Source organism: Porites lutea, chromosome 14, assembly GCF_958299795.1.
Source record: "Porites lutea chromosome 14, jaPorLute2.1, whole genome shotgun sequence".
NCBI lineage: Eukaryota > Metazoa > Cnidaria > Anthozoa > Scleractinia > Poritidae > Porites > Porites lutea.
In genome coordinates, this window is record NC_133214.1 from 19,465,612 (window position 1) to 19,477,686 (window position 12,075).

General features: G+C 40.9%; 1 protein-coding gene across 1 annotated transcript; it reads left to right on the forward strand.

Annotated features, from left to right (window-relative positions):
- The first annotated feature begins 1,864 nt into the window (after window positions 1–1,864).
- On the forward strand, window positions 1,865–8,368 carry LOC140924796 (alpha-1,6-mannosylglycoprotein 6-beta-N-acetylglucosaminyltransferase A-like). The gene is made up of 11 exons (XM_073374802.1): window positions 1,865–2,606; window positions 3,772–3,839; window positions 3,974–4,063; window positions 4,180–4,248; window positions 4,349–4,510; window positions 5,089–5,237; window positions 5,750–5,902; window positions 6,326–6,462; window positions 7,135–7,247; window positions 7,658–7,714; window positions 8,113–8,368. Exons 1-11 carry the CDS (start codon window positions 2,396–2,398, stop codon window positions 8,269–8,271), a joined length of 1,368 nt encoding a protein of 455 aa, XP_073230903.1. The 5' UTR covers window positions 1,865–2,395; the 3' UTR covers window positions 8,272–8,368.
- The last annotated feature ends 3,707 nt before the right edge of the window (window positions 8,369–12,075 follow it).

Sequence of the window (12,075 nt, forward strand, 5' to 3'; positions counted from 1 at the left end):
TGTTCCACTACACTGTTGCACCATGACTGTTCCTCTGTTCCACCACACTGTTCCACCAGGACTGTTTTACTGTTCCACCTTACTGTTCCACTGTGCCCCCACACTGTTCCACCATTACTTTTCCACTGTTTCATTACGCTGTTCCACCATCAATGTTTCACTGTTCCACTGTTCCACCACACTGTTCCACCATGACTGTTTCACTGTTCCACCACACGGTTCCACCATGACTGTCCCATTGTTCCACCATCACTGTTGCCTTGTTCCTCCACACTGTTCCACCATGACTGTTTCACTGTTCCACCACACTGTTCCACCTTCACTGTTCCACTTTTCCACCACACTGTTCGACCATGACTTTTCTACTGTTCCTCTGTTCCACGACACTGCTCCACCTTACTATTCCACTGTGCCCTCACACTGTTCCACCATTACTGTTCCACCTTTTCATTACACTGTTATACCATCAATGTTCCACTGTTCTAGCATAGTGTTTCACCATGACTTTTCCACTGTTCCACCACACTGTTCCACCATGACTGTTCCACTGTTCCACCACACTGTTCCATTTCACTGTTCCACTGTGCCCCCACACTGTTCCACTGTTCCACCATGACTGTTCCACTGTTCCGCCACACTGTTCCACCATGACTGTTCCACTGTTCCACCACACTGTTCCACCTTCACTGTTGCACCACACTGTTTTAACCCTGCCATTTCTAGGGGGGACAAGCATTGATTTGAATTCCCTTGATCATTTTAACACAATCTCAAGGAGACAGGTTATGAGAATTAAGAAAACAGTCGACGAGGATATGGGGTCGTGATATAACATCTTACACTCAGAAACAGTAAAAAAAGAGATGAGCTTTTCAATCTTAAGAGTGATAGGGTTAAGTCAAATTGTTATAGAACATTTATACGCAAAATCCGTGAAATCCAGTCTTAGCACAGATTGTTTTTGGCTGATCTTTGAACTTCCAGTTCTAAGTTGCGGTTGACTAGCTAATCTCTTTTTTCTAAAATACCCCGGATTCGACGGATATCGCGGATATCGATTAAGAATAGACATTAATTTAAAATACTTCGTTTTTTAACTGTAAGCTTTTAATATTTGATATATTGACATATTCTTCTCTTTCACAGTTAACATTTTAAAAAAGGAGTATTAAATGACACAAGTTTCCTTCAAATCCGTGATATCGACCCTAACTAGAATTATTCTTGCTGGCCTTGAACTGATCTGGCAACAATTTCCGCACAATCCCGTGACCACAAGTGACCACAAGTTTCTTACTCTCTTTAAACTTCCAGTTTTAAGTTGTGGCTAATATCGTTTTCTAAAGTTCGGCGGATTTTACGAATTTCAGGGATGTTTAGAATATACATGACTTATACCCCTTTCTTGATTGAAAGTATTTATAGGTATCATATCCATGTATTCTCTCTGTAGATGTATGAAATGAAACAAATTCCGTGAAATCCACCCTAACAACAGTTTTCTTGTTGGCACATGAACTTCCAGTTTGAAGCGTTAGCTGGTCGGCAGAAATCCTTTTTCTCTAAATTAGGCGGCATTAACGGATTTGTCGGTTTTCTAAAAGTTCCCTTTAGAATATTGAAGGATTAGTCAAGAGAGAATGTTTTGGAGCTTTTTTCTTATTTTGAGAGTTTCGAGGATATCGCTCACATTAATGCCCTTAGATTGCACATGAACTTCCAGTTTGAAGTGTTAGTTGCTAAATTAGGTGGCATTGACGGATTTGTCGGTTTTCTAAAAGTTCCCTTTAGAATAGTGAAAGATTAGTCAAGAGAGAATGTTTTGGACCTTTTTCCTTATATTCAAAGTTTCAGGGATAGTAATTGCACTATAAAGCAATTTGGCTATCATGTCTGTCCAAAAAGATCGCTCTTTAAACAGGTTGACAACGCTTAACGTGAGGTATTTAGCTCAAAAACTCAGAGGGAACAGAGATTTGGGAAACGATCATCATCCATTCTTGTGTTTGCCAACAGATCGTTTCCAAATCAATTACAGAGTACAAACAAAAAAGAAAGTATATTTCGGTAAAAGGCTACCAAAAGGATATCGAATAGATGAAAATGGTGTCAAGTTTGTTGTTTGCCAGCGCATCGTTTCCGGCCAAACAGGGCTGACAAAACGTCTGGCCTTAAAACTCCGCGCTAAATTGAAGTTTCTTAGCAACTGCTGAGATAGTGAGAAAAATGTCTTTTCTCAGTCTCAATTACTTATGGAAATTTGTGCTACGCTTTGCTTTAAGTAGCCAAACTTGGGAAATGAATATTAATTTTGTCAAAGTGTATTGATAGCTACACTTGTACTGCTCCTTGCTTCTGTGGACTCCCGTGCTTTTCAGTTTTAGGGTATACTAACATGTCTTTCGGCAGTGTACGGAGTGTTATTTGTACGCTACTGGTTTTAGCGGGGCTGTGGATTTTATTCTTAGTAGCTGCTCATCTTATTTTGGACATAGAGCAGGGAAGAAAGTACTTTGAAGGTCTTAAGCTCGTGAAGTTTGGCGGAGGAGAAAATAAAAGAGAGTCTTTACGATTACAAGAAGAGCTTTACTTGGAAAAGATTGAAGGTCAGTAAAGATGTTTTACAGATCGCCAGCGCAGTAGTCTTATCAGTTGACTGCGGTTTCAATATTCTGTCAATGACAAAATTCAGTTAATTTCTACCTAAAGGACAATATTAAAACTCGCGGTGAAGAAAAAGCAAACTCCCAAGAAAGTTTAATTCGAGAATGAGAACCTACACTTACTTTACCCCAGTCTTCCTGAAAGTTCATCGCTTCGCTTTATCTCCTTTCGCGTCGAACTCAGGTAGAAGAGTAGTTTTCAATGGTTGTACCAAACAAGAGTTCTCTGAGTTTAGATGGTACAACTGAGAATTGAATGCTATGTCCGCATTATACCGGATATATAGCTTTGCGCCCTCACGAAAACTATACCAGATAGAGCTTTTGCTCACACATAAGAACGGTGATCTCGGCTCGATTTCTGTAACGAAGCGAAGCTGCTCTGACCTTGGGATCGTCTCATATCGGATAGGTTTGTGCCACTCTTCGCCGCAGTGTGAACAGGTCAATCGGACCGTAGCGGAAGTAACTAGAGCGGCAAAACAGCAATAGGTTTAATTAGCAAGACAACAACTTTGCACGTGCATCACACTTTTTTGTACATTTCTTTGCCGTCACTGCACGACTACGAGGTCAAAATGCCTAATTTCACGTTTTATGGAGAACGTAAACAAGGAACGACGAATTTTTCTTTCTCTTTCTAAACTTGAGTCCGGTCGCCAAGAAATCAACTCCAGGGAAACTCGCCCACATTTCACATTTTCAGTGAACTGGAATTAACGCGAAAAAGTTCGAAAAGGCGCGAAGTTATCATTTTAAAAGTGACGTTTTCGCTGCCGTCGCCGTCGTCGATGCTAAAGCTCCCTAATGAGAAGCTGCGACGACTGGAACCCAGTGAGACGAAGTAAATATTCAGGAGTGGGGACTGGGATTTAGAGCACCGAACCCAAACATTTGTCGGTTGCTTCAGCAAATATTTAACTGTCCTAAGCTGTTCCTCAGTAGGATGCTTAAAATACGTGCAATTCCACTGTTGAGATTTGCTCCGTTAAAACCTTTTCTAATCGCAGATCATTTTAGAATGAGCCACCCACAATGTGAGCACAGCTTATACTGACAGAATATGTTACCATAAGCGAGTTAAAATATTCTTTCAAATGCACAACAGGTGAGGACGAAGTGGATTGTGAAATACCAGAAGATAAATCCTATCCGGACTGCGAAAACAGAGTGGAGGTAAGTAGGTTTTAAGGATACAAATGTACCAGCAAACGATTACTTTGAGGCATCGCTTCAGCTTAACGTTTTACATGTAATTTTTTTTTTCTTTGTCAACAAACTAACGATTAGTTTGACGTTTTTACTTTAAGCTGCTAAGAAACAATTGGCAAAAGAACCCATGTTACATGGAATATGGCGTAGACGGTAGGACTTGCTCCCTGGTTATATATCTCAGCGAGGTAAGTCTTCTTTAACTGCAAGCGGTTACGACTGCTTCTGTCTCAGGGCCTTGTCACAAAAGTTATTGTCTTTTAACTCTTATTTTTTCTTATATTTACTTTTATTTTTTTCCTAGGTGGAGTCGTGGTGTCCACGGTTAACTTGGCGAAAATACATGAAAAAGAAAGAACGAAGAAGACAAAAGGTAAACTTCACTTGCAAATGATCCTCATGTGTTCATTCTCAGAGTTCTAGCCGTTATAGCCTTCATGTTTATGTATGAAAAATTTCGTTTTTTGTCTTAGGCAGTACTACAGAATAACTCTGATAAACTGCTCTCCAAGTTAAACTCAATACCTGGATCTCAGCCAATCAGATCGCGGATATCAAGCATGTGGTCTTACTGGCAAGACAGCCTCCATTTCATGCGGAGCAAAGACAATATTGACATGCGCAGTGAGAAGAAGGTACATTGTAACTCTCATTGATAACACTGGTTACTGGATGTGAATCCATTTATACGATCTGTTTTAGACGCTTAGCTGCAAATTGGTAGCTAAGGGGAAATAAGGAACCTGCGTTACCGTCCCAAAAGAGATAACGATTTAGTTTCTGGAGAATATTGAACATCATCGCAGTATAATAGGCGTTGAAATACGTGAGGCTCATCCTTGCTTGCGCAGGCTTATTGTGAATATTCAAAGCACTATCGAATATCCATGTAAGACCACCTCTGAGAACCGACCACCCCGGATAACCAACCACCTATACAAGACACCAAAATTTTCTCTGTCAAACCCCTATAGTAAGAATCTCTCGTAAGTGACTGCGACCAATTTTGGGGTTGACACTTGGTCTGATCTGTATGTTTGCTGTATATACTATGCTACTTAGAGTATGTGAAAATCTTGCAAAAAGTAGATTTGTCCAAACCTCTTCTCTTAAGACACTCCCTGTGGTTCAGTTCTCGTAAGCCACCACTTTTTGATCTTCGCATTTGGCGTCGTCGCTTACGGAAAGTTCAACTGCACTGTATTTATTTCAGATTTTGCTATTTATTGGCCTGCTAATGGACGCTCCTAAAAACCAAACTAAGCTGACAGATGAGCTGCTCCAATGGAGTGATCTTCTTGCCTCTCTTTATGTTCTTGGACATGACGTCAATGTTAAGACCGACCGTGTGGAATTACTCAGGTACATATAAATTCCAACTATCAACCCAGTCTGGCGACATACTCTTAGCTACTCTTAACGAGGTGTGGGCAGTCCACCTGATACAATGCTTTCCTTCATATTGACTTAAAATCAGGCAAGTCGGCTAACTAATGAAAGACAGAATCCCAACTGAGATACCTACTTTTCATTCCTTCCTTCTAGCCAGGCGTCTCAGGAAAGGGGAGGGGGTTGTCATACTATTAAGGGGGATAAAATTTGCAAATATTTATCGGCGACATGAGTGTTTTTGTTGCAACCGACGCTAGATGTTCAGATTTTTTATTATATTCGGTAGCCAGCGCATGCGCAGTGATTACAAACATCAAGGCCAGTACATGAAAGAAACGTCGGATTTTGATTCGTGGCATCCTCGAGACCAGACGAAACGGAGGCGCCCGGAAGAAGAATGAAAAGGAGGTTGATTATACTGCTGAGCAGTATTTGCTAGTCTAGTGCCAAATAAAATAAAAACTTTCCGACTGTTTTTGCAGTTTATTGACAGAGGGTAGTCAGTTTGCTCACCGCGGCTGTGAGAAAGGAGATTCTGGATTTGATCTGGTGTACATTGACCTGCCAGGACTTCAACAGCTAGTGACCTCAGCACCAGACCCAGGAACACTGTCTCTTGTGTGGTCTAAGTATAGGTAAGAACTGAAAGTCACATCATCTCCGCTGTTATATGTTCATGTTGTTAAGGCGCACCGGTCTGCTACCGGCCAGCCTCAGAGTCTGCCACACTCGCGAGATCCAACAAGAGCGACTTCTCCATCCATACCTCCCAAGGCCGTGGTAACATAGATGTGCGTATGCGTACTTACTAGTAAGCATACGCTGGATGCTATGGCCAATGCATGGCCTTGCGCATGCATATTGGCCAAAGAAGTAGCTTAATTTTTTCAAGGTCAATAGTGGTGGACAAAGAGTGCGTGTGTGAACGTCACCACTCTCGGGTATTCATTGACGAGTATTGATTTCTTAAGAAAATGACGGACTACTTTTAGTCTAGATATGGTTCGCCTTCTGTGAAATATGATTAACGACCGCATGATTGTTTATTAACTTTTTAGCTGTCGTCTTCGTGTTCTGGCCCCGTTTGGAATGGACGCCGAGTTTAACTGCAGAGATTACACAGGACCAATCATGGGCGAGCGATCTCACCAAGGGAACTGGAATCTAAACCTCAAACAGTTTCTTACCAAATATCGTGAGTTGGGATCAATAGGCCATTTCCAAGTTCCAAAAAATCTCACTTTCAAAACGAGGCTAAGTGCGAAACCTTTGTTGTGAAAATGAGTTTTATTTGCATCATAATTAAAAATCATTTTCATATTAATGGCTTCGCGCTTAGCCTCGCTTTGAAAGTGAGATTTTTTTTGGAACTCGGAAATGGCCTATTTAGGTTTCTGGGAAACTGCCCACCTACCTCTCCCCTAAGCCATCATTTTGCCCTAAGTGAGAAGTAAGTGTTGATGTTAGCTTAGAGGAGGGGTAGGTGGGCAGTCTCCCAGAAACCTAAATTGATCCGTGAGTTGCACTATGAGGTGTTCTTCCTTGCTTTTACCCGGTGCCCCTCGTGTCGTGGGAAGCATGCACGTTCCATGACAGCCTGGGCTTCCTGTTTTTCTGGCCATAGAGGCATCTGGGAAAGAGTGACACCTGCCTCACCGTAACATTGTCTCGCTTCCTATTTGCTTTTATTTCTGCTCCCAAAATTAACACAAGAAAAGTTTGTTCTCTAAGTTAGATAGTGGACGTTCAAATAACCAGAAAAAGAATCAAAACTTATCGCGTTCTTCTGCGCCCGTCGAAGTTTGATGTTTTATTGAGTTTTCTAACACTTCTTATTGGCACTTTATTTATCTTTAAACTCTACTAGCGTTATCGGTAGACAACTCTTTCCTTGGATTTGCTGTGAAACATCCACAAAATGAGACTGTACCAAAGAAAACATCAATGGCTTTTGCTGTTGGAGGCGTAAAGCAATTCAGTGTAAGTAACAAAGGGGTTTGTTTAGCCTTTTAAGTCCCGAGAGTGATCAGCATCAAATTTCTCCCAACAATATCAGTTACAACATCAAGAGAAAAGATTATGAGAATCAATAAAGGGAAAATGCTTGGATGAAAAGTGCTTTGATATTTCACTACGCCAAAAGCCATGAGTGTAATACCCAGCTGAAACTTGATTTTACTTACATCTTTCAAGTTATGTCGAAGTCTCAGTTTGTTGAAAAAAGGCTGATATACATCCTGGACTTGGTTTTCTTATTCGTGAACTCCTAGTTTTCTTTTACCTCCGTTGAATTTTATTTTTATTTTTCAAAAATTTTTTCATGACCGCTTAAGAAATATTATGCACTTATCAAAAACGTAGTTAATGTTTCATTCTACTGTTCTCCCTAGGCTCACAAGCATTTCTTAAGAGCGATTTACAAATACATCAGAATACACGCTGCCGTGGTAAGTGGATAAACCATCCTCTTTTTATTTCTTATCTTCTGGAATCGACACTTAAGTCTTCATTCAAGGTCAAAGAGAGATCAAGAGGTTTCCTTTCGTTACCTCGTCTTCTCTCCCTTATTGCCTTAGATAGATAGATAGATAGATAGATAGATAGATAGATAGTTTATTTATTAAAACTGCATCGCAGCCAAAGGCTGAATTACGCAATTATTTACAAAAACTTTACAATACTTGAAAATTACAAATGAATCCTAGATAATAAGTCAAAAACTGATTTTTAAGATAATATTAAAAATTCTATATAATACATTCATATTAAAATATGTTAAAATATAAAACATGAATATGTGGAATCCCGTGAGAATCTGCTTGCAATGCAAGTCTTCTTTGTTTAGTCCGCAGAGGAAGGGAAAATGGATCTGCCGTTTATAATCAACCATGGCAATATAAACTCCACCGCTAAAGGTCAACTGCTTCAAAGGTCCAAGGTAAAACTCATCTCGTACCCAGATCTCACTCTGTCTTGGCCGTGGGAGAACTTGGTACAAGACTGAGGAAAAAAGGGGTTCGATATGAAACGACAACAATTCTTCCACCTTCATGTTCGAAGAAAATTCAAGCTCTTACTGGCAACACGTTGAAAATTCCATTTCGTGCTTTAAGGGTGTTGAAACTTGAAGATCGTTCTAACAATATGTTTAAAATTCAAGATCTTCCGGCCGCAAGATTATGATAATTCGAGATCTTCTTACTACATGGCACGAAATTCAACCTTGTTCAACTTAGTTAAACCCATCCAGCCGCAGTCACTCTCACAGATCTCATCCGTATTCATTCGTAATGCTAATTGATCTTATTTGACAATTGGAGTGTGTAGGAGTGATACACAGAAGGTAGGGTGGAGGGGAAGTGCGTGATGCCCAAGTCAGTAATCCGCTTATCACGAGTAGATAACTGCTATACAAGAGCCTCTCCTTCCTATATACTTGCCTGGACCATTGTTATTATATTACTTCATATTTGACAGAATTATGTGTGTTTTGGTGACTTTTTATATTGGATGACACTTTGTGATGACCAACATATAATGATAATTTCTAAGAAAAAAAGCCCTAGGACCAAGGTTTCATATAATGGCTTAGTGACCGTCTTACGTAGAAGCATGCATATCCGAGATATGATATACATGTCAAACGGGCTTTTGTCTTCAAACCCTTCTTTAAAACTCCCACTTCAAAATTATATAAGAGATATACTGATTTAATACCGGACACACCGTCCGGACGTCTATTAGACTACGAGCAGTCTGTCTTTTTCCTTGGTCCGTCGAGCAAAACGCCCGAGACACGCAAATGACCACGCGCGGCTGCCGCCCTCGTTTCTTGCGTCTCGCGGCTTCGCCGCTCAACGCTCGCGCGTGCGTGCACTCCCCTTACTAAATCTGAAGAAAAAGAGAGACTGCTCGCAGTCTAGACGTCTATGTATTTCTTATTAAAATTTGGAGTCTTTGAATGGCTCTATCTCGTTCAATATAGGCCCGATAAACACCAAACTTGAGAATGTTCCTAACATCAATGTGCTCTTTCTGACTATGTGGGACTCGTGTTGCTTATCCCATAATAAACGTACTCGACCCAGCCCCTCTCGCTTTGAATTTAGGCAATTATCCTCATATTACTCTCGTGTAGCTAAAATCCCTCTTAATTGAAAGGAGCTGCTTGGAACCTATAAACGTGGCAAATCTCTTTGTTAAACAAGAAGCTCTTGGTCTGGAGATTAAACAAAACGTAAAACTTCCTGCTTTTTTTTGTACAGTAGCTAATCTAAAAAATCGCTTTCAGTTACTTATAGGTCTGGGATCACCTTACGAAGAAGCTTTGGCTTTAGAAGCGATATCAAACGGATGTATCTTCATTAATCCTAAAGTAAGAAGCTTTAATTTGCCGTTGTCATTTTTCGCCTTAAGTTTTTCCGATAGCAGCTTCCGTTTTTTTGAGATATGCTCTTCATTTATCTGTCGAAAAGTATATGACACAAGTGGCGCTTATTCTGAATTTTCTAAAAGAAGGACCCTGGCCAGTTTACCTTCATCTTTCACTTAAGAGTGTTTTTCGCGGATTAGATGACTACAAGTGATACGTGAAATCGTCTAGACCATGATTTTACAGCCGAAAGCTCACAGGTACCGACGAGGAGGCAATGGGTATTCATTCTTTTTTTCGCGTAGTGTAAATAGGAGAACCAACAGCCGATGAAAATGCTTTAAAAAAAATACATAAGAAATGTTAATTGAAATATACTGTTCCGGACGTTAAGATAGTGTTAGCGGCGCAAAGAAAAGAGAGCAAGAAAAAGCAATGAGGGGTGGGGTAGTCTGTTCTCCAATACCTAAACGCTTGTAATAGGTTAAAGAAGTCTTTAGAAGCTACTGTATTTGGTTACAGTACCTGAGTTTATTTGAATGATTTCCTCTGATAGAATATCACGTGAGAAGAAAATTGAAATGCCTTAATATTTATTACCTTTTGTCAAGTTTTGTTCCTCGCTTTATTCTGTTTTGATCTATCTCTGAACAGTTTTATTCGATTCTTTCAGTTTAAGCGTCCTAAAAATCGGATCAATTGCAAAGCGCTTAAAGATCTACCGTCATCAAGAAACGTAAGTATTTAGTCGATTTCCTACTTACTGTGAATTGGTTTGTGAATACAGCCGGCCGCCTCTCGCCATAGCTTAGTGTAGCCTTGCCCTCCCTCCCCCTCCCCCGTGAAGAAAATTTGGGGGAGGGTAGGGTACCACCACACTGAGACTACTCTCCCTGGGCACGTTTTTCGATAGAGACGTCTACTGATTTAGATAATTACTAGGTACTTGCTATAACCCTGCGTTCAGTTTAAATCACTTTGATCTTTTTCTTTCCCCAGTTAAGTTCGCAGCATCCCTATCTAGAGAAATTTGTTGGAAAACCTTTTGTTTACACAGTTGACATCTGGAATAAGACGGAGGCGACGCAAACGCTTCAAGAAATTTTAACGAAAAAGGTGAAACACTGCATCTACTTTTCTTGTAAGTACCCCCATCATAACCGACTTTATAACGTGTCACATTCTAAACTGTTTTCTGTGGTTTAGGTCATATCGTATGTCCCGTTTGAATTTACTTGTGAGGGGATGTTGGAGAGATTAAACGCTTACATCGAAAACCAGGTAAGAAGACGTAAGAACTCCGCACGTTTCCGATGAGTGTTTTCCAGTTATCTTTTTACTAGTACTTCTAGAGAAGTTTTATGTTCTGGCGTTGCCTAGTTCCTCTACGGCGTTTTCCCAGTCCCTCTCGGTCAATTCACTTCGGTGACGTATCGAAGGCGAACGGGCATTTGCTTAGATCACGTGACCCGAAACGCTTTGGCCGCGCGGAAGAATGAAGCCTAGGGACTAGGAAAGTTCTGGCGCATTACTTTTTCTTCCTTTACTTGCTCCCAACACTTGAAAACTGCTGTCTTTTTGCTTCCCTGGTTAATTAGAACTTCTGTGACAAGTCTTACCACTGGCCAGTTCAAAATGATGAACTTAACATCACAATGGCGCGTGCAGGAACATCGTGCACTGAAGCGTGTTTTAAAGAAGGTATCTGCCTATTTAGAATTAGCCTGCGAACAGCCTCCCAAGTGGAGTGGGGCGAAACAGAAAATCGACGAGCCAAGCGAGCCGAGAGTGGCCTGGTGCGAGAAAACTCAGGCCCCCAGGCCTCCTCCAGGCCACGCTTTTTCGCCCCACTTCACTTTGGAGCCTTTCTGGGACTAATATACCGTATTTATTCGATTAACCGCCCTGGGCGCTTATTAAATTTTTGAACCTTGAGAGTGGGTGCTTATTCGAGGTGGGCGCTTATGCGAGGCAGGGCGCTTATTAAATTTTCACCATTTTCAGCAAGTGAAGTATGTTTATTTTGCAACAAAACAATGAATGCTTATAACAAAACGCGAAGAAGTAACAAAGCAAGGTTTCTGCAAAATACTCTGAAGAAAACTCCGTCCTCGGGGAAGTCTCTTATTAGAATTTATTCACTCAAGTGGGTGGGGTGGGGGTGAGCGCTTATTTGAGTTTGATTGGGAGGAGGAGGGGGTGGGCGCTTATTCGAGGCTGGGCGCTTATTAACTTTTTCTGCCTTTAGGATGGGCGCTTATTCGAGGTGGGCGCTAATTCGAGGTTGGGCGCTTATTCGAATAAATACGGTAAAATACATTGTGGTTTACTTTCGTAACAATCCAGCTAACCCATGACCATAAGCCTTGCACCATCACTAGTCAATTCACTGAGACGTGCTGCTAAGCACTAAAATTAATCGAATATCAAGAAAAG